We start from the raw sequence: 20,463 nt of genomic DNA, 5'->3' as shown, positions 1-20,463 counted from the left end.
GAGAAACTGATCACTGCCGCAGGCCTTCATCCATCTTTTATGAAGATCATGCTGGATCCCTAGCACCAGAAGCCATCAGAGCTGCAGAACTCCACAGGCAAAAGGCAAAGCACCCCCAAGCTGCCTCTGAACCCCACCACAACCACAGATTGTACACAAATGATTGACTGTTTTAATTAAAAGTAATTTCTTCCAATTAAAGCATCTAACAAACAATGTGTGTTTAGTACACTCCTGCTTAAATACTTACCTGTGCCAGGTTAATTTCTTTTTTGATTATTCTTGATACTTTCTTCAACAGTTCTGTTCTTTTGGAAAGGAAAAAAAAAAAAGGATTTAAACTGTATTAAAAGAACTTCAGTGTGAAAAATTACCTGTTTATTTCTGTTAAACAACGCTATGCTGTGCAGAGATCCTAGTGCACTAGTATATATCACTTCTCAGCGCAATGAAAGTTTTACTCACAAGTATTTCCCCTCTGCTTTTTATTTTAGCTTGCCCTTTTCAGAAAAGCAGTTCCTCAAGCAACTGTGGAGCAAAATTGAGAGCAAATCTATAGCCACAGTGAAAGGTACCCAATCTCTGTTTCCCATTGCAAGTCATACTTGCATGCTCTGAACATTAAATTGAAAAACTCTCTTAAGATCATAGTAAGATTGATTTGAGAATAATACATATTTGTCTTCTAGCCATACCATGGCTTCCTAACACAATTTAAAAAATAATTTTTTAGGTAACTCAGTTACTAATTGCAAAAATCCAGCATAATCTTTATAAAAGTTAAGTAAAAACTTCTGGAGCTAAGTAGATGTGAGTAGCTAAATTCTCACAATGCTTACATGGCACACTGAAGAACAGCATTATTGCTGAAATAGATTCTTTATTTCCTGAAACATTCCAAAACAGCAGTATACACAGTTGTAATCAAATATTAAGTCATATGCCATTATAAGAAAGCATTGATTAGTGCAACTGGATTTTGTAAAAGATCTATCAAAAAGATTTATTTGCATTAAAACTCATTTTCCATAAGCAACTGTTAATAAAACATTACAATTTTATTCTTTGTAATAAAGTACTGAAAATCAACAGTAGTTTTAGAGATCACTGTACCTTTTGTAAGTGCAATGTGATTTATGCTGCCATTTAAATACAAAACACTATGACAATAAATTAACAATTCAACAAATGGTGATAGACCAACAAAACCATGCTGACCCAGCTGGATGGCAATTTCCAGTGAATGCTACCTTTTTTTTTGTGCTTCTGCAACATAAATATACTGCTTTGTATTGCCAATTGGTAAGATTCTGTAAGATATGTTTCTAGCACTAAAAAAGTACATTACCCCAAAAATATCATTTATGGCACAGAAAAAGTTAAATTATCTCTCTGTAGTTCAAGGTTCAGGCAAGTTTAAATGAACTTAAGTATACAAAATAAAATGTACTGAAAACACTAGAAAAAAATTCAAGCACATACTTAAGTACCCCGAAATTCAAAATAAAATGTGTGATGCCTTTACACTGAATAAATTATCTCAGAACTTCAGTATGGCAAAGCCGCCCAAAAGCAAAATCTCCTAGTTCGTTCCAAGGAAATATTCTTTATTTTGCACACATATATTTCTTCAGTTCCAAATGCCAACACTGCCATTGTTAGTCTGGTAACAATGCAGCTGTTCAGGTAACTGATTAAGTGCAATATTTAGTGTTTGACTTTAAGATGTTCATTTTTTAAAAATGACATGGCATTTTAGATGGTTACACATTAAGATCCTGGGGAAAATAATACTGTATGACCTTCCTTTTCCAAATCATTGTTACCCAGCCAGCTGGGTAATGAAATCCACATTATGTGTTCTCCACTGTCGAGGGGCATCCTTCATCAATAGCAGCCGTCTCTCCAGTTCCCATCTCGTATCGTGCTCAGAGATGACAGTGGCTTTGGAGGCTGAAGGAAACTGTATTAACCAAATGACAAGGGGAAAAAAAAAAAGGAAAAGGAGGTCATAATTCCTGTGAAAGATCAAGGTAAAACACATCATTTACTTATGCAGTAACAATGGCTTTGGGGCTTGCTTAGAGACATCCCTCTGGTGCATTTCTGGCTACATATTAATGGACATATAAAGATCTATGGTGAAATTAAGGGCACTTCCAATGAGAAGAGCATGACAGATTTCTAAAAAGGAATTGAATGAATAACTGTAGTCATGAATGAGATGTCTCTAAATGGCTAGATTTCGTTTTCAGGGATAAAGATAGTAAAAACATATTTTTGTCACTATGGGCAGCAGAGAGCTAATGGGAAACACTTTCCAAAAAGCTATTGTGCTCAGCATGCTCATGAAGAACCAGCAGTTTGTAAAAACACCGTGCAAGCAACAAAGAATTTTATCAGCTGGAGAACTCAACCAATTCTGCTCCAGACCCTCTTTTATCTGTCACAAGACATGTGATGATGTGTTTCCAGAGCCACCAGTTCCAGCACCAACTCCTGACGGGAACTCATCATCCCCTGGATCACCACCCTCACACCTGGGCTGCATCTCTCACTCATAAACGAGAACTTCAAAAACACTTCCTGACCATCTTCCAAACCCTCCAGGTACTACTGAGGAAACTATTTCAAGTAAAAGTAAACAAAGGAAAAACAACCATCTGACTTGATCTAACTACTGGTAACACAGCAGGCTGTGTGCCTAATTTGCCACAGCCATAATTATGTCACACCCCAATTTGCTGAAAAAATGTGTTCTATTTCATATAAAAGCAGACCTCAAGCCTTGTTTTCACATTACTCTGCTTTTATTATAAGTTACTGATGCCTCCTCTCCCTTCCAAATGCTTTTTGCTGTAAAAGGCAGAGATATCTTGTAAAGCAGGCAGTCGGTAAGTCAGTCGACAGAACAGCTTCAACTCTCTGCTACCACTGCTTTTCTAGTAGCAAAAACACTGCATGTAAGTAAAAACACTTGGTTAAAGTTAGATTCAGCCAAGCTGCTTTTGTGCAGCTCCACTTCAGTGCAGCATCATTTATCTTTGATGTAAATCCAGTTACTTGAGACTAAGAACATAATCTGCCTCTGCTGTTTTCTGCAACTGCTGCTTTCATTTCCAGAGAAAAAAGAAAGTATATTTAATAGTCTTCAAAAAAAAAACCCAAACCAAAGAAGGCAAAAAAAAAAGCTAACTTAAAAATAATTTGTAAGAATACTGCTATGTATCCAGAGGTGAATCTCTGCTACAGGGCACTGACAGAAAAATGTGCCAGCAATGAAATCCATTTCAAACAAGCACAAGCTGTTGGTATGACATCACGTTATTTGAGACAACAGAGTTTTGGAGGGGCCATAGTGCATTTCTACTTTTCCATCACCAGCTGGATAGCAGCAACCGGCTCCAGTACAAGGCAGCATGAATAAGCAAGCCCTGGCTCCACAGGTATGCTTACATTCCTGCCACACTTGTGCTTGGTATCTGGCACGACCCAGACCCTAGCTGCTGACTGACATTCTGGCTTTAGCTGGAACCTGTCTCACCACTGTGGCCTTGTCTGGAAACTGGGAGTGTTGGCTGACCCTGCTCACCATCAGTGGTGCTCTAGGCTGGGCACTCCAGGGCAGCCCAGCTGTCCCACTCAGCTCCCTGCTCACCCTGCCCTAAAGGGCAGCTGCCCCCTCTGCTGCTCTTCACACTGCATAAGGTTAAAACACAGAGAACTGGAAGGTGGGGTCTGCAAGAAGCCCCACAACTGGAGTTGGAGAGGGATGAGGGTTGTGTGGATCCACTCAACAAGAACAAAAAAGAAAAGGTGCTGTCTGAATTCTAAGGCTAAGAAGAGATGGATTACACTATCACAATTCTTTTACATTGCTTGAATCACTGATGGTAAGGAGAAAACCAGTTAATATTTAGTTATTTATCTTGACTATTATAATTTTTTACTACAAATTATTAAAAGCACTCCCTCAGCCAGTGTTTTATTCTATGCAGTAAATACAAAAGTTCCCTAATGCCACCCCAATATAATGTGTCTAAGAACCCATTTTATGTATCTAAAATACCAGTAACTTGGCTGCTTAACAGTATGGCCAAAGGTAGGAAAACATATTTGCTCTGAGTGTGCACTTCTCCCTAAACATTTGATTTATTTAAAAAAACAAAAACCTATTTTTAATCAAGTCATGACTACAAACACAATTTAAGTTTGAAAGAAGACTCTTAAACTGATAATCAGAAATGCTATTAATTAGAAAATACCACAGTGAAAAAAAATAACAACCGAATTCCTTCCAAGAAAAGTCTGTATGAAAACTGAAACCACTTGTGTTTTTCCAAATGAATCTATAAAACTGAACAAGGGTGTGGAGGAACTGCAGGCTGACATCCAGTCTACCTGGGGGGTTTCAAGTCCCGTGAACTCCGCACTCCTACAGTGCCAAGACCATCCATCTTCAACCATCACTGCTTTGGCTCTATGGCAACACAGGATGCTGCTAAGGCACATTGGTAGGAAAGGAGACAGGAGCCCAGACTTCCTGGACTGTAAATAGCTTTGTTACTGATTTGAATCAGCTTCTAATAAAAACAGTATTGAGAGTACAGTGTCTCAGTCTCCCACTGAAACCCCTTAATTTTGTTTTTCTTTAATATTGTCTGTTGTATGAGAAGTTACAAAATAGCAAGGGACTGGTCTTCATGACCCAGAAAGGCTTCCTTACATGTTGCTATGAAAGATTTAAGAGCTCTGCAGAAGAACATGAAGTAGAGGAAAGGAAAAAGAAAAAAGGAAAGAAAACCCTTAGCTATAAAGAAGTCTAACTGAGAGAGCTTCCTGCTGAGAGCAAAGAAGGTTATAATAGAAATCTCATGGTACAGTCTTCATCAAAGAAGAAACCTGACGGCTCTTTATCAAAGTTTCACCACAGTTGGTCCAAATCTGTTGTTAGTCACATCAGTGTAATCCCCAAGTAACTCAACCAAAGAAAGAATGCGAACAATTGAACTTATTCTGGATCTAGCCAGTATGTAGTGAAAAGTACAGAAATGATGAGAGCTAAACAGTGACAGTTCATCCAACAGAAAATGAAGTGGCCACACAGCAGGCCCTCACAAGAGGAGGGATGTGTGCAATGCAAAGAAATAGCTGGAGGAGTTAACACAAGTTGAGAGAAGTTTTTCCTTGAGAAGACTTAATTCCTATTAATTACAGAACATGCAGCTAAGAGTTTAACTCCCAGCTATGATAAGGTGGTTAAAACACATCTTTCCTCAAGACTATTTTACTGCTTGTTCTAAAAATAATTAATTTCAAGATGAATTTCTCTCATTTTTTTTGCATGCAAAAATTTGCATTTGCTTACAGTACAGCTTATTTCAACTACGTGATATTCCAGGATTCCCTGTGCTTATTGTCTCCCAGCTGGAATTGAAAAGATGCTGGTTCAACCCATGACTGTACTATCCAGGGTATTTCCTTTTTCACAATGCTGTAATGGTACAACTTGCATTTTTACAGACTATTGCCATTTACAACAACAGGGATGCAGCTCTTTCTATGTGAGCACTCTAAGATTAGCTCATGCCATGACTGAAATAGCAGTAGGCACAAGTCAGGGAGAAGGCAAGCCACATCAGTTAATGATATGAGGCTTGTGTTTGTTTGGATTTCTTACTGACAGGTGGCAATCCATTCCTATTCACATGTGATTACACACTATCCATTATCAGAGATTATTATGGGCTACCAGCATGCATTGTCCATCACTACTTCTGGCAAGCCATCTTCACCCATTCAGTGACTCAGCACTGGGAGACAGAAGCTTTTGTTTTATAGTTCCATATTCAGGAGGTAAAAAAATTCCACAATTTAGGCCTAAGCCATCTACACAGAGACTGAGGCCTGTGTAACCCTCACCTTCGAACTGGCTGTGCAATTTTACTTCTGGGAATGCCACTCCCATTGACGGCCAGCGATGGTCTTGGAAGAGCACTGCGCCCTACGATGCCTTGACCAGCAGTCTTGTTTGGCATGGGGATCCCAGTGTTGGAGTACAGCTGTGAGTTGCTGGACACTGGAATACTGCTACTGGTACTACTCCCTTGTACAGTTGGGCTTACATAGGCAGTAGCTTTGAGAGGCTGTCTGACAGACACTGGAAAATGTCCCACACTGTGAACTCGGTGTTGAAGCTGTCCCGGTGATGGAACTGTGAAGAATGGTAGAAAACAAAGCAACAAGGTCAGTATGCAACAAATTAGACCAGGTAGTAATGCTCATTTCAAGATAGATCTGAATAAGGATAAACACACCATTATACAATTTACTTGCTGCTTACAAACTGCTGAAAAACCTCTTGAATCCAATACTATATCCAGTAACACAGCACTGAACTAAAATATCTTGTTCCACCCCCATCCTGAAAAAAAATTCCCAGTCCATATTCATCCTTTTCCTCCCCTCAAAGAGATTAAATTAGCCATTATAAGCACACTAAATCCACCTACGCACTTAGAGCTTTAAACAGGAGAAACTGCTGAAGGTATAAATTAGTCACTATTAGGTGATTTTGATTTCTGTGAGGTGGCATGCAACCACCACATCTTGCTAAAGCAACATTGCATTAAACCATTATGAAACATCACAGAAGTTTAAGCTCTATGCAGAAAAACAATAAAAAGGCTATAAAAGGTCTTGAATGTAACAGCATATTCCCCAGCTGATGTTATGTAAACCATCATTTTAAATCAAGGCTAGGAGCTCCAGAAGCTTTATATATATAGATTTTTCTACCCAATCCTGCCCTCTGGTGTGCATTTGGCAGGCATCACTTTCTGAGTCCACTGTCAACAGCCTGAAGCATATAAGTTAAGACACTACATTTAGAGCAATCCTTTTTCAAGTCTTTGAAAAAAGGACATCTTTAAACAATTTAAAGTCACAGGAAAAATTGCAGGGGAGTGATTCAATTAGACTATACAGTCAATATATTGTTATGGTACACTTATCATCACATAGCTTCTAAAATACCCCAGCACAGCCACTTACTATGAATGGGTTTTTTTTAAAGTATTTCAGAAAAATGGAATTTTATACTCACACACATATATAAGAGCATGAACACATAAAGAAATATGTACTTCTAAAATAATAAACAAAATCAAATTTTCAATGCATAACCATGAAAATCCATGTGAAAACCTGAACTATTTCCATTCTCATACTCAAGCAGGAAAAAATACAACCAAACAACCCATCAGTCAAGAATATTTTCCAGAAAATACGCAATTTAATTGAAGATATTTATAACTTGTGCTCAACTTTGAAAGAAAACACCCGCAACAAGCTTTTGCCAACTGCTCCCTCCAAAACCTCACAGGAAATGGAGAGCATAAGTTAAATCCCTTCTTCCCAAATTACTTATTTCTTCCTCTTTTTCCACAGGCTTCTGCCTGTGTCCAGTGAAATCCACTTCTCCCATTTCCACTCAAGAACCTTAATCACTGTGCTAGAAAAGATGGGTTTGGATCTTGAACTATCTTGCTCACACACTATTTAATAATTAATTAATATTTCAGCTACTAGATTCAATACTCCCTTCATCCCCCCTATCAAGGACTTACCTAAACTAAACCAATTACAGAGAAATTTTAATTCCCCCACTCAACAAGTATATTATATTTGAGAATATAACCCTCTTTTTACTGCATTTCCTCAGAAGAAAGTGGCTCAACTTCAGCAGGAGAGAGGTCATGTATTTTAAGATAGTGTTTATACAGAGTACTGTACAACCAGTATTGCATAAATTACAAAGAAAAGCAGTTTTCAATTGTAGTATGAAAACTAAAAATGTGAGCTCAGATGAATTAATTGTATTTTTGGTGTTTCTACAATATTACTATTTATTATTATTATTTCAGTTTTAATGCTAGCACAAGATAAATGGGCAAAGGAAAAAAAAAAGTGAAACAACTTTCAATAACAAGACTGGCAGAATTTGCTTTCCAAAACAGTAACTTTGAAAATCCTGAAGTTTATTAAAATGTGGTGCAAAAGAGAAGTTTGCTTTTAATTTTTCATAGAACAAAAGATCAGTGACCAGGACTTGTATTCTACCATTTTCTCCATCTCTTGTGCTCAGGTGAAGAACACAGGTACTTACTACACGACTGCATCCTTGAAATCCCATTACTGGCTCCATGCAAATTGGAGTCAAAGCTCTGACTATTCCTCACAGTGACAGGAGAACCAGCAAAGCCAGGGGTGCTGCTGATGGTGGGGGTGCTTGGCATCCGAGCGAGGTTAGGCATGCTTCTGCGGAGTTTGTCTGCAGCAAAAAAAAGACAATACCCACAGTCAGGTCAGAACTTCCAACAAACACAAGCAGCCTCAGCATCACTCCTGCAGAAAATCAGAATTATAACAAACTATTTCAACAAAAAGAGAGGTTTTGCTCTACCAGAAGAACATGAATATGTTATTGACAGTTTTCAAATTGAACCATTATGTCTACTGTAACAGCATGATTATTCACAAGTAATTTTAAAGACACCAATAGGCAGTACATTAGCAGAACTGCAAGGATTTAAACAATAAATAATGATGAGTTTCACACAGATGTGTAAAGTAGGTCAGGTGAACCATGCCCTAAATGTGCCTGTTTCTTTGCAGTGAATACAAAAGCAAGTCTGCAGTGGCAGTCAGACACAGCTGTGTACTCTATGGATGTCGAAAGACAGGTGAGAAATCTATCCTAAGTGACTGAAGTCTTGCTTTCAGGTGCCAGTAAGATGCTAAGTAACTCCATTCAGAACCTAACCTTGTTAGCATGTTAAGTTTCTGCAGGCAGCCACTTGCAAAAACTGCAAAGTCTTGATTCTGTTCAGCTGCTTGGAGCCCTGGGACAATATAAGAATTTTCAAATCTGGTGTTTCTCCCTCCTACCTCACTTATGGTACCTGATTTGGTAGGCATTTTCAGAGTAAGGTTTTTTGTAGGGCTTTTCACAAAAAGAAAGCTGCAAATGCCCCAGATGCTTTTGGGGCAGGTACAACAGCTAAGCAAGTGTCTTAAGTGGTCAGAAGATATCCTCAATCCCAGTCACACCAGCTCATTTGAAGAGAGGAACTGAAACCTTCCTGACATCTCAAGGCATCTTCCCAACCACACCACCATGAGGGAATCTAAGGGAAAACTCTTCTGGTCTCTTCTGCCATCAGGCCAAAGGGAGATGACTCAGTTATGTGCAATCAGAAGGGACTGGGAGAAAGGCACAGACTGAAGGACCTGGTCCTGTGGCATGGCAGACTTCAGTAAAGCACTGCTGTGGGAAAACAAGGGGCATTTATTCAATTGTCACTGACAACATCACCGACGTTTGCCTCTTGGCCAGGTTCAGAAGCACAAGTGCTGTGCCCTGCCGAGGTGGCTGCGTCACCCCTCACAGCACGGTCGGCACAGAGGACACCAGCTCCTGTTCCACACAGGTTCCAAAGGCTGGCAGATGACAGAAAGACACTTCTCACACTGCAACAGAAAGCAGGTGTGTGCTTGTCTTGTCACAGCAGCTACAAGTGCTCTCTCCCACAGAGAGCAGGGCATTTCCAGACTGGTGCTTTGGTTTTATGCACAGGAACAACACAGCACGCTCCTTGGAACTGCTGGCATGGGTCAACCTCCTGGCTCATAAAGGGTAAGTTCAGTTCACAGAAACTGCAGATTTATTTAGAAATCTCTGTTGATCAGTCCACATAAATATACAACCTATTTAGCACCATCATTAAGTCCTCTAATCCTTAAAGCTGATAACAAGTGAAAAGTAGTAAGATGTGACAGTACAGTTCTATCTATACAAGTTATTAGGAATCACTGACAGTAATTTCAATAGATGTGATGCCTACATAACTCCAGCAACCTGTGTCACAGAAAGGCTGTATCTCCAGCAGGAATAGGAAATGTAAGGTTTGAATCCTTGGAATCCAGAATACAGTCAAATCCTAATAAAGAACTACAATACAGACAATCTTTCACCAAACAAGTCAGAACTGTGCTTCAGTGACTAACTACTGACTGAAACTGTCAGTGGTACAGCAATGAACAGCAAGGGGATCACCACTGTGGTGCAGCCAGGTAGTGAGTATTAATGTCAGTGATGTAACAATGATAAAACAGTTATCAGGCTTCCAAAACTGTCCTGGGGATGCAAACAATAGCGCCCATACAGCTACTGTATGTATCTATCTTTAAAATATTCAAGAATTCTGCAAACTGAAGAGGGAACTGTCACCCTGTGATGCAATCCTTGGGCAAGAGTGGCAAAAAAATCATGAGTATGGGATGTCTGTAGCTACAGTTAATTCTGGAGTCCTAGCCTACCCTTTCAAAGTCCTAGGTCCTGAAATCCTAATTCAACATCATAGAACTTGGCAAAGAAAGGTCTGAGCAGCAGGATGGTGGTAGGGAAGACAGCACTGCATAAAATAGCTTTTTAAGTATCATGTTGTATAGCAGAATTCTTTGGACTCTGCATGCTCTTCCACTTAGAGACTGCATCAGCCAGCCCAGGCATTATTTGTGCCTTGAACTGTCCAGTGGATGCAGCCACAATAGCAGAAAAATAGGTACAGAAGTAGCTTGGATTTCCTCCATGTCTTGGGTGGCCACGTCTTTTGCCTCCTGTTCATTAGTCCCTTCTTGTTCCAGCAGTTTGCTCTGCTGCTGATTCATTCACTCCTCAGGCAGCAGATTCCTGCTGCACCTGCAAATTCTCATCCATCAAGCAGCTGTGTTACTTCTTTGATGGGTCCTTGTGTCTGCTGAGATAAATGGCCCTGAAAAGCAATGAAAATAGCGGGTCAGTTCTGCGTTTGGAGAAAACCCAGAAACATTCGCCTTGATGGCATTTTGCAGCTTTCATCTCTGTGGATGATGCAATCCTCTTTCATCTCCTTGAAGTTTGTTCTGTCACCTGCTTCCCTCCTAAGAACAGTAGAAAGAGTCTTAGAGACGTTTTGTTTGTAAATCAAACGATGGCTGTTGTGAGCTTAATATATGGAACCAGAAGGTGGGAATTATGTGATTTTAATATAATTTCAGGCCACTGAGATGTGAATAGATATGAACTTGCTGAAAATTTATGAGAAGAAAAAAAAAATTTTTCCAAGCTGCTTCACTTTTCAGACCTCTTTGCTGTCCTAAGACTGACAAGAAAATTAATAGAGAGGAGATGGAATAGAGATGTATTCTCAGTTGAGAATTAATTTGCTCAAACATCCTGTTTGCGATGAACACTGGAATTTGCTACAGTTTCTGCTACCTCTTCTGCGCTAATCTGGTTCAGTGACAAACCTAAAACTATCATCAGTTGCTTGCAGCTGGTTTTTTAGGAAGAAGTGGATAGTAACACCAGTAAGAGACTTCAAAGGACCTACACCTGTTCAAGAAATTACGGGATGTGGCACTTGGTGCCATGGTCTAGCTGGCAAGGTGGTTGTCAGTCAAAGACTGGAGTTGATGATCTCCAACAGCATCCACAGTTGTTACTGTGACCCACTACTGAGTCTCAACTATAACTCAGGCTGAAAAAAATATGGTGCTTAAGTAGAATGCAGCCATATAAAGAATCACAGGTGTATCTTCACCTTTCCCAGCCTTCTTTGATATGAAATATTATGACCTTCAGACATTGTATTGTTGAGGTATTTGTACATGTGAAGAAAATTCACATGTACAAAAGGATAGGTCATGCAAGGGGAGTTAATAATTCCTGGCTCTTACCACCTTCTAAGAATAATTCATGCATATACACACGTGCTTGTAATTTCATGAGCTTTCTTTGGGCAGCATACATTGCCCTTTCACATATCTGCAGTAGAACTGCCTACCGCATATTTACACTTTTCCCCACATGTGGCATCCATGCTGAATTAGCCCACTGCCTCTACAGCACAAGAAAAGTTAGGAACTGTGAAATACAGATCCTATGCCCTCAACTGAAAAGGTGTCACCCCACAGCACAAATCGTATTCACTACTACTAGAAACAGGTCAAAAAGGCAAGAAAAGGCGTCCCTTCCTTGTCAAACATTCCACAGAATTCCAGTGAAGACAAGAGTTCGCCTCTCACCCAGCTGCTGCCTCAGTTCTGATTTTTTGCCAGGAAGTTCTTCCCCTGATGCTATTTCTTCTCTGAAGTCAGCTCAGGATCAGGGGCCCAGCTTCTTTCTGGCAGGACACCAGAACAGGCAGCACCTGCCTTCTGTCTTCTGATCCCCGCACCCCTGGTGGCTGTCCCCGTTCCACCGCTGCTTTCCTTTTCCCTTCCCTGACCCGATACTATCACTGGCCGAAGATTAATTCCATGTAGCACGCAGACAGACCTTGTCCTCAGAGCAAAGCTGCTCCAGAAGAGGTGCACTCTTGGTGGGCTGCCAGATGGGGACTTCTGTAGCAGTCCTTGGTCACTATCATCTTCAATCCGCCAAAATGCCTCATCCAATGAGGTTCTCCTTGCAGGGAGGGCTTAAGTTGACTCTACAGTGAAGTCTCTTAAAACACGTTTATTCCTTCACAGTTATTCTCCGCAAGTGTTGTCAATGTTTTATTTGAACAAAAGGACTCCCAAACCTCACCAAAAGCACAGAAATGTAATACAGTGAATCAGAAGTATTGGTGTCTCAGAGAAATCTGTATCACTGTCTGAGCTACCTTAGCAGTTTCTCACACATATTTAAATCTTTCACAGAAATCCTGCAAGTTCAATTCTGCTTTACATGTATTGTATGTACAAAAAGGTTAGGGTAAAGCTATAAGGAAAAAAACGGTGCTTTTTGATTTTAAATATTATGTTCTATATTATGTAGACATTCAGAGTGTGTTCTGAAATCATTAATAAATTTGTAGACTCTGTAACAACTTCTCTTGTAGACTCTATTACAACTTCACTTTATGGGATTAATTTCTCTTCCTCATCTCTGAGGACGTGAGATGAGTATCTGCATTACATTTGTCACAGTTTATAGCATTTGTAACATCCCAAATACACCAAGGCCACTTTAATGGTCTGTGGAATCACAAGCTGATACAACAGAGACATCAGTGTGTAAAAGCACAGATACAGATTAAAGCAAGACCTTCAGTTAAGTGAGTGATGTCATTCTCAATAATGTCAATACCTCCATTTTATTCAGAATTATTACTTCATCTCATCCTGGCTCCACATGCATATGTCTCCTGCCACGGATAGAGCCAATTAAAGATTTTTCCATTAGCCTTCCATGAGTTCTCCCACTGATCACTGTCCTCAATATAATCCAAAGGCAGCAAAGTAATATTGTTTTACTCCTTTTCTGTAATAAAGTCTGCAACAATCTCCTAGAAAGAATTTTTCCTTTCTTATTGAGCAAGAGAGGTTATGAGCAGAGAACACCTCATAAGTCTATGCTGAACCTATATCTAAACACAATGTACTGCTGCTCTTCTATGTCTGCCTGGAGTTTGCTTAAAAAACCCAGCCAACAAACAGAAACCACAACTGCAGCTTTCAAAATGGGGCAACTGCCAATGATGTCCCTAATATTTTTGAAGCATAGGTGAGAAAGTTACTCATAACTAGTAATTTCTGGAAAAGTGAATTTTTTCAAGTGAATGGTATCTGTGGCTTTTTTAGGAAGGTTTATGCCAAGCCAAAAACTTAAAAAACAACATGAAAAGGAAATAGAAAATATACAGTAAGATTAACCAGACTGAATGCGATGCGACTCCATGAACCATTATTTTTTATCCACCTCTTCTTACTGTATTATAATAAACTCCTTCTTTACCTGGAATAATTTATCCAAAATACAAAGTTTCCAATTTTCACATATTATAAAAATGGACACTTTAAAATCTACATAAAATATTTACAATATCTTTTGTCTGCCAGGATAAAAGGTTGTGAGCAAGCTGATCTCAAGAGATAGAAAGTAGGCCTGAATACAAGAAAATCAATTCCATTTTCAGTATCTTGTCATCTGGGTTTTGATTACTCTGGATGATTTCCCAGTACTACAGTTAACCATTACTTCTGGTTTCAGAAAATCAGAAGCATAAAGAGCAAAAATATTATCAGCTAATTAATAAAATTATTAAACAGAAATAGAATAAATATTTTAAAATTTGAAGTGAGGGCAGTTACTTTTGCATCAAAGTAAAAAAAATAATGTATATCTATGGACAATATAAAGCAGAAATCAGCTTGGTTTTATGACTTTCTGTGGTATTTCTTCTATGAAAATGGTTATATATAAAGTATTCTGGATATTAATAGTTAGCAGCATTTTAAGTTGCTAAATAGTAACTTCTTCAAATTAGACTAAGGGGAGAGAGACATAAGCATAAATCTTTCCACTGCAAACATATTAAAAACATTATTTAAGTATAAAACACTCACTAACTAGACAAATTCACTTAAGTTAATTGAAACAGATAGCTCAAAAGCTGTTCACACCCTCTCTCAGTTTTTCTTTAAATTATCTATTTTCTGACCCATCGACCAATTAAAAAAATCCCCAAAAATCAGGATACCTTAAAAAGTTTACAAATGTAATTTTTCTGATGTAACTCATCATTACAGAAAATTCAGCTGATTTAGAAAGATGTAATTCAACAAGGGAAACAAATCCAGACAGATTTCACACAAAGCTTATTTATATTCTTGCCAGAACTGGCAATAAAACCTATTAGAAAGCAAAGATAATATCAACATTCCACAGACAATGGCTGTGAAAATGTTGTTTAAAAGTAACAACCAGTACACCTACAGCTCATGCTGGGAGTGCCCCACATACTAAACACATTGCAATGTATTTCACATCTAAACATATTAAGATTGGCACACACCTGCCACTTTACACTAGTGTTTTACCAGGAGCCTTCCAGTACAGCAAGCTTTTGGGAGCTGGCAGTAAATGTGACTGACACCATTCATTCAGGCATGAGTGGAATAAGGTGAGATGAAGAACCTGGACCTGAGAGTGGGGGTAACATGGTGTGGTGTGGTCCAGAAGTACGTAATTTTATCTTCAAATAGATGTACAGCAATTTAAAACAGGGCAGAGTGTCAATATTACAGCAGGGGCAGCACTTTGGTACAATACATTGGCAAGAACAATGTATGAGCTCACTGAAGTATAGCTTCAGACACAGCTGGAAAACAGAGAGACTATTTGAGAGACTATTCTCACCCCCAGGAAAGGCAGAAGATCACTAGAGGACCAGAAACTGCAAACCATTTATTTGCTAAATTATAATCCTGTGAATGGAGAACAAGGTACAGTGAGAGACCAGACACCTGGTGCACAAGTCAGTGCCTATGTGAAAGTACCTCATGGTATCCCACAGATCCTGGGTTGTTTATGGCAGCTAAACAGCATTGACACAGGGTGATGGTGAAGCCAGGGTGCAGCAGAGTACCTCATGCAATTCTACCTGGACAGCTGAATTGGGCCCTTCATACAGAGGTGGGCACCCATATCTCAGCACTTAAATGTAGGTGCTTCTCATCAGGCAAACAATACTATACTCCTAAAATAATTATGGAAGTTTTCCAGGCGTATCACACCTTCACCGTATTTTTCACATGCAGGAAATTAAGTATCTCACCTAGACAACCATGCCAAACAAAGTTCACCAAAAGCAAGTAGGGCAGCATCCCTCACACTATTTGCCTAAAGGCAAAAAATTGTAATTAAGCTAAATATGTAGACTATGAAACACTAGAAATACTGTGTCAAAGCTAAATACTGGGTTTTTTAACCTAGACTGAGTGTCAAAATTCAACAGTTACTTGCTGCTTGTTCTTCTTTTATGAAAAGCTCTGTGAATGCCAGATGAAGCAGAGGCCAGTCCCTTGACTGCACATACAAGAGCAAAAGTGATCTCTGGGAGAAGACAAAGGGATAAAGATTTAGGAAGACTGCTGGAATGGCCAAGAGCAGTACAGCATGTGGTAAGTGTGACTTAATTATTAATAATGGATCATGCTTTCCACATATACTGAAGGCAGAAACTAAAGGTTCTGTTTTTCCATCTTTCACATCCTTCCTTTTCAACTGCCCTTGTAAACTAACAGTGTGGAACACACCATCCATCACAGACAGCTACAGACAAATTCTTGTTTAGCAGTCTACCTCCATTTCAATGTGTAGGAATTCTTGAAAGACAATGAAATGGTTGCCAAGAGGGTAAGTGCTGATAAGATGTAGTACTACACAGACATCCTCAGTACAGTGAACACTTGAATCCTTATCCCCTTGTCTGCCAAAAGAACACAGTCAAACAAATGTTTCTCACCATCAGTATTTGTCACTTACGTGGATCAGAGTTTCATGTGTTAGAGGTTGAAGGTGTAGAAGCTGAGGAGATCATTCCCTCCTAAAGACAGTGGTACTATTATAGCACTGTTTGTTAATCCTGCAAACAGGTAACTGAAGTCACATCCCCAGCTTCTGGGTTATGCCAAACACATTATCCAACACCTCAAAGATCTTGAGAAAAACATCAACCAGGTGATAAAACTGGTAGTCTTTTACATGTATACACTTCACAGTTAATAAACTAGGAGTCTAATGTTTTTAGTACCTTAAAGGTTTTCATGCCTTTCCATGCAGGAAATCTAATGCTTAAGTTCCACTGACACAGAACATTAAAAAAACCATTCAAAACATATTTGGGAGCCACATAAAAACATGGCAGCAACAAATCATTCTCTTATTCCTGAACAAAAATATCCCAAAGCCTTCCTTTCAAACTGCCAACATTTCTGCAAGCCCAGCAATGCTGTCCCACTCTTGTACCTCACTGACAAGAGAAGTAACATTAAAATTAATACGGCACAAATGCTGTACCAACAGACACCCACGCTGCTCTACCCTCTGTTAACATCACCTCTCCTTCTATATTGTCACTTGTCAATTATACTTCCATGCCAGGGCTTACTTTGAATAGAAGTGGTTTGGGCACCAACCTGTCATGTCTTGTTTGTCAGAAAAGCAACATGCATACCTGTAGCACCATAAATAGCAACTATATGTCGTTTTGAACAACACATTTATTTTCTTGCCCAAGGGTGAGCTGTAACCTGCAATGTTACAAACAAGACCCTGGCTGGAAATGGATTGTTAAGAATTAACTTGGGGGAAAGACTGAAGGTATAGGAAAGTAAAATGCAGCAGAAAGAAGAAAAATTGTGATCATAATAAGGAAAGAAGCTAACAGCAAAAATGGAGAGAAACTTAAATCGTGAGTAAGCATCGAGATACAAATCTTCCATATTCTGGAATGCATCTCAAATGCAGTGCAAAAAAGCAGCAATAACTCAGGATAGTTTGGGAGTGACATTATCTCTAACTATTTTAACAATCAGCCCTATCAGACCTGGAACAGAAGCAAAGGGCCATAAACACTCATCACAGCACAGCTGCATTAACAGCAAACTCAGGAATAAGAAATAAAATTAAAATCTGAAAACCTGGATCTGTATTTTACTGCATCCAGAATGGACATGTGTACATCAAGCTTGAAAGCCCCAGAGGTTCCTCTAGCCAACTATTAGCCTGCTAAAACATGCTCTGCTTCACCTTCTTTCTTCACCTGTGGTCATCTTTGCAGCATTTTAAAACAGACTAAAGCCACAACTTTCAGGACCAGGTCACAGATTACATTTTGTAGAAAACTGCTTAACAATAACATCCCTTCATCATTTACACAGGCTTAAACTGCCACAATGTTTGTCACAATTTGTGTACAATTCATCTTTAAAATGGCAGAGAAAAGATCACTTCTCAGAAAAGCATGCAACCCACCTCCATTAATCCTATTTGGTTGCTGTTCTGGAGTTTGGGCTTGAGGAGAGTAGAAGGGCTGCTGATAGGTATTTGTAGGGAATTGTGGGGAAGTAGGGCTCCTCCTGCAGTCCCGGATACTGGAGAAAGTCTGTGAGTGAGGAATCCCTCTCTGGAAGGGGGAGCAGCGAGTCAGACGTGGCTGCGGAGGTGGGAGGTGGTCAAACTCTTCCTCATCCTCAAGACTATAGCGATCATACTCCTGGTCACTGCATGTCCCTTTTTTCCCCACATTCAGAGAAACACTGGAAGTGTGCCTTGACACAGATGCTGAAGTTGAAGCATAATCTTGCCTAAGGCCTGTAAATTCCAAGAGGAGGATGATTCAGCTTCTGCTAAGTGATTAACTCTAAATATGCACTTCAATCTTGAAAACTACACAGGTAAGTAGACGGAATTTTACATCAAGAATTGAATTTAAAATGTAATCAGACTGAGGATCTGATGTAGGATTCATCTGATCCACCTTTCAGGCATCTAAGCCTGAATTCTCTCCTTGAAATTTTTTTTTAAAATAAAATACTAAAAAAGAATACAGGAGTCCCTAAACAATGTCTTAGATGCCTTTCCTAAGAGGAACCACTCTCAGGAGGCACATATTTCTCTGCCAATAAGGATTACATGAGTACTAAGTTTTTAACTTCTCAATACTCTTAATCAGAGGAATTACACCCACATTAGTTTTCCAAGCTGTTGCTATTGAATATTTGTATTCGTGCAACAAAAATGTTTACAATGACATTTCTTAAGCCTACAACCCACCTAAATCTTTTGGCTCTCCAAACTCTCTGAACAAGAATTACTTCCTGATAGCATCCAGTCCCATGGACAAGGCTTAGCGGTAACACAACTGTATTTTACACAGGTACACAATCTTCTCAGACTGTATTTTACACAGTACACCCTCTTCTCAGAATGCCAGGTTTTGAAAACCATCTTATAATAAGCACTACCCTGTAAGAGCCTGTTTGCTCCAGGTCAAGTGAGAGGGAAACATTAACATCACTTGCACATCCCTCCTTTCTCCGGATGCACAGCAACCAAGGAAAAAACACTGCACTTCCAGGAGACAAGTAACTCTGAAGTAGCTTCAGATAACAACCTTCCTAGACCTTCAAGAAGCCCTAATTTTTAACAGATGTCTTTGCCTCATAATGCAAACTTCTTAATATGCTTCCTCTCCCTCTCCTCAAGTGGGAGTTTCTATTTGTGGCTGTGAAGAGAGCGCGCCTGTGTGCACGTACAGAACTGCCACTTTCCACAGGATTAAGTGGTCAACAACTGTCACGTGCTCAAACATTCTCCACCAGCTGCTACTACAAGGATGACATACAATCAATTGCACATGACACAGATTTGAAGAGAAACCAGCATTTTTCTTTCCAGTCTGCCAATGCCCTGATTCCTTAAAGAGCTAAGTACCTGAAGTATTTTTTAAACCTCACTCTGAAGGAGATGAGCACAGCTGTCATTTAAATAATGCAATCCTTTGTAACCCTGACAGTCATAACTTTTTTTCTTTTCAAAATTAGAACACTTGTTCATTTCTCTGCTGAACATGATGCGTCCCACCAGATATTCAGCAAGCTCTCCTGCTGGCAGGTGATCACACTGCCTGCCCAGTCTGGTGGCTTCAGCCAGGTCATGGCTCTAATTTTTTTTTCTCATTTTATTATTTTTGATTTATAAAATCACTTATTACTTGGCATTTTCATTCAGGCCCCATCTGTGAATTTCTCTTGCTTTTAATCTCATCACTTCCTCCTTGATATCTCACTTGGCACTAACAGGATACGGGAGAAATACTCCACTTAATGCCTCAGTAACCTCTAAGTCAAATGCCTTTTATTTATTAATAAAGACATTTTACAAAAATTACTATTAAGCCAAACTAAAATCTATGTCAAAGAAGACTTTAGACTCAGATTTGTGCATAATTACTAGTTTTAAAGCAAGATACTGAATTTAAAAGTCCCAATTCTGTATTTAAGTGGGATTTCATTTCAAAACTCATCTGAAAATATAAGAAAATTGTAGTGGAGGCAAAGAAAGCCAAGAGAGCTGCTTATTTTTACCTTTCTCATTAAATGCACATATGAGAAAAAATGCTTTAGGATCTTCCCTGTCCAGAAATAAAATTATTTCAATTAATATTCAGGAAAACATAAACATCAGATTTTAAAAGATCCAGTTCAGATTAACATGAACCCAACAACATGCACACCTTCTCCATGCAGGTGAAGAGTACTTCCACTTGCCACTCAAGAGGCAATACAACTTAAAAAATATTTACTTCACTGAGACCAGACTGGAGCAGTTTTAACTATAATGAGAAGTCTTCCTCAGACTGTTATGAAAACCAAAAAAGTGCCACCTACTCTCCTCCTGTAGACGAGCCATGATCTGAACATCAGTGAGGTCCTGCAGCTTGTATCCCATGGAGATGGAATCATCCTCCAGCTCCGAAGTGCTCAGTTCACTGTCTATCGATGACTGCGGACTCAAAGGGGAACTCCTAGAAATGTACCCTAAGTAAGAAAGCATACACTTTAGGCTACAAATATGGCCAACTTCAT

At 39.3% G+C, this 20,463-nt stretch overlaps 1 protein-coding gene across 2 annotated transcripts in view; it reads right to left on the bottom strand.

Moving 5' to 3' along the window:
- Positions 1-748: 748 nt before the first annotated feature.
- Positions 749-20,463, bottom strand: part of SLAIN1 (SLAIN motif family member 1) — a 49,421-nt gene continuing 29,706 nt past the window's right edge. Inside the window, exons 3-7 of one of the 2 annotated variants that reach the window (XM_054271641.1) lie at positions 20,266-20,415; positions 17,849-18,187; positions 8,168-8,332; positions 5,923-6,214; positions 749-1,963 (exon numbers count right to left, since the gene is read on the bottom strand). In XM_054271641.1, the coding sequence (XP_054127616.1) occupies positions 1,888-1,963; positions 5,923-6,214; positions 8,168-8,332; positions 17,849-18,187; positions 20,266-20,415 (1,022 nt within the window). In that variant the 3' untranslated portion in view covers positions 749-1,887. The remainder of the gene's footprint in view (positions 1,964-5,922; positions 6,215-8,167; positions 8,333-17,848; positions 18,188-20,265; positions 20,416-20,463) is intronic. The other variant, XM_054271640.1, reaches the window with a different exon arrangement.

The sequence above is a fragment of the Melozone crissalis genome, unplaced genomic scaffold (genome assembly GCF_028551555.1).
Source record: "Melozone crissalis strain CALT ecotype California unplaced genomic scaffold, PUWL_Pcris_2 ptg000013l_1, whole genome shotgun sequence".
In the NCBI taxonomy this organism is placed as follows: Eukaryota; Metazoa; Chordata; class Aves; order Passeriformes; family Passerellidae; genus Melozone; species Melozone crissalis.
This window is presented reverse-complemented; position numbering and strand designations above follow the sequence as displayed.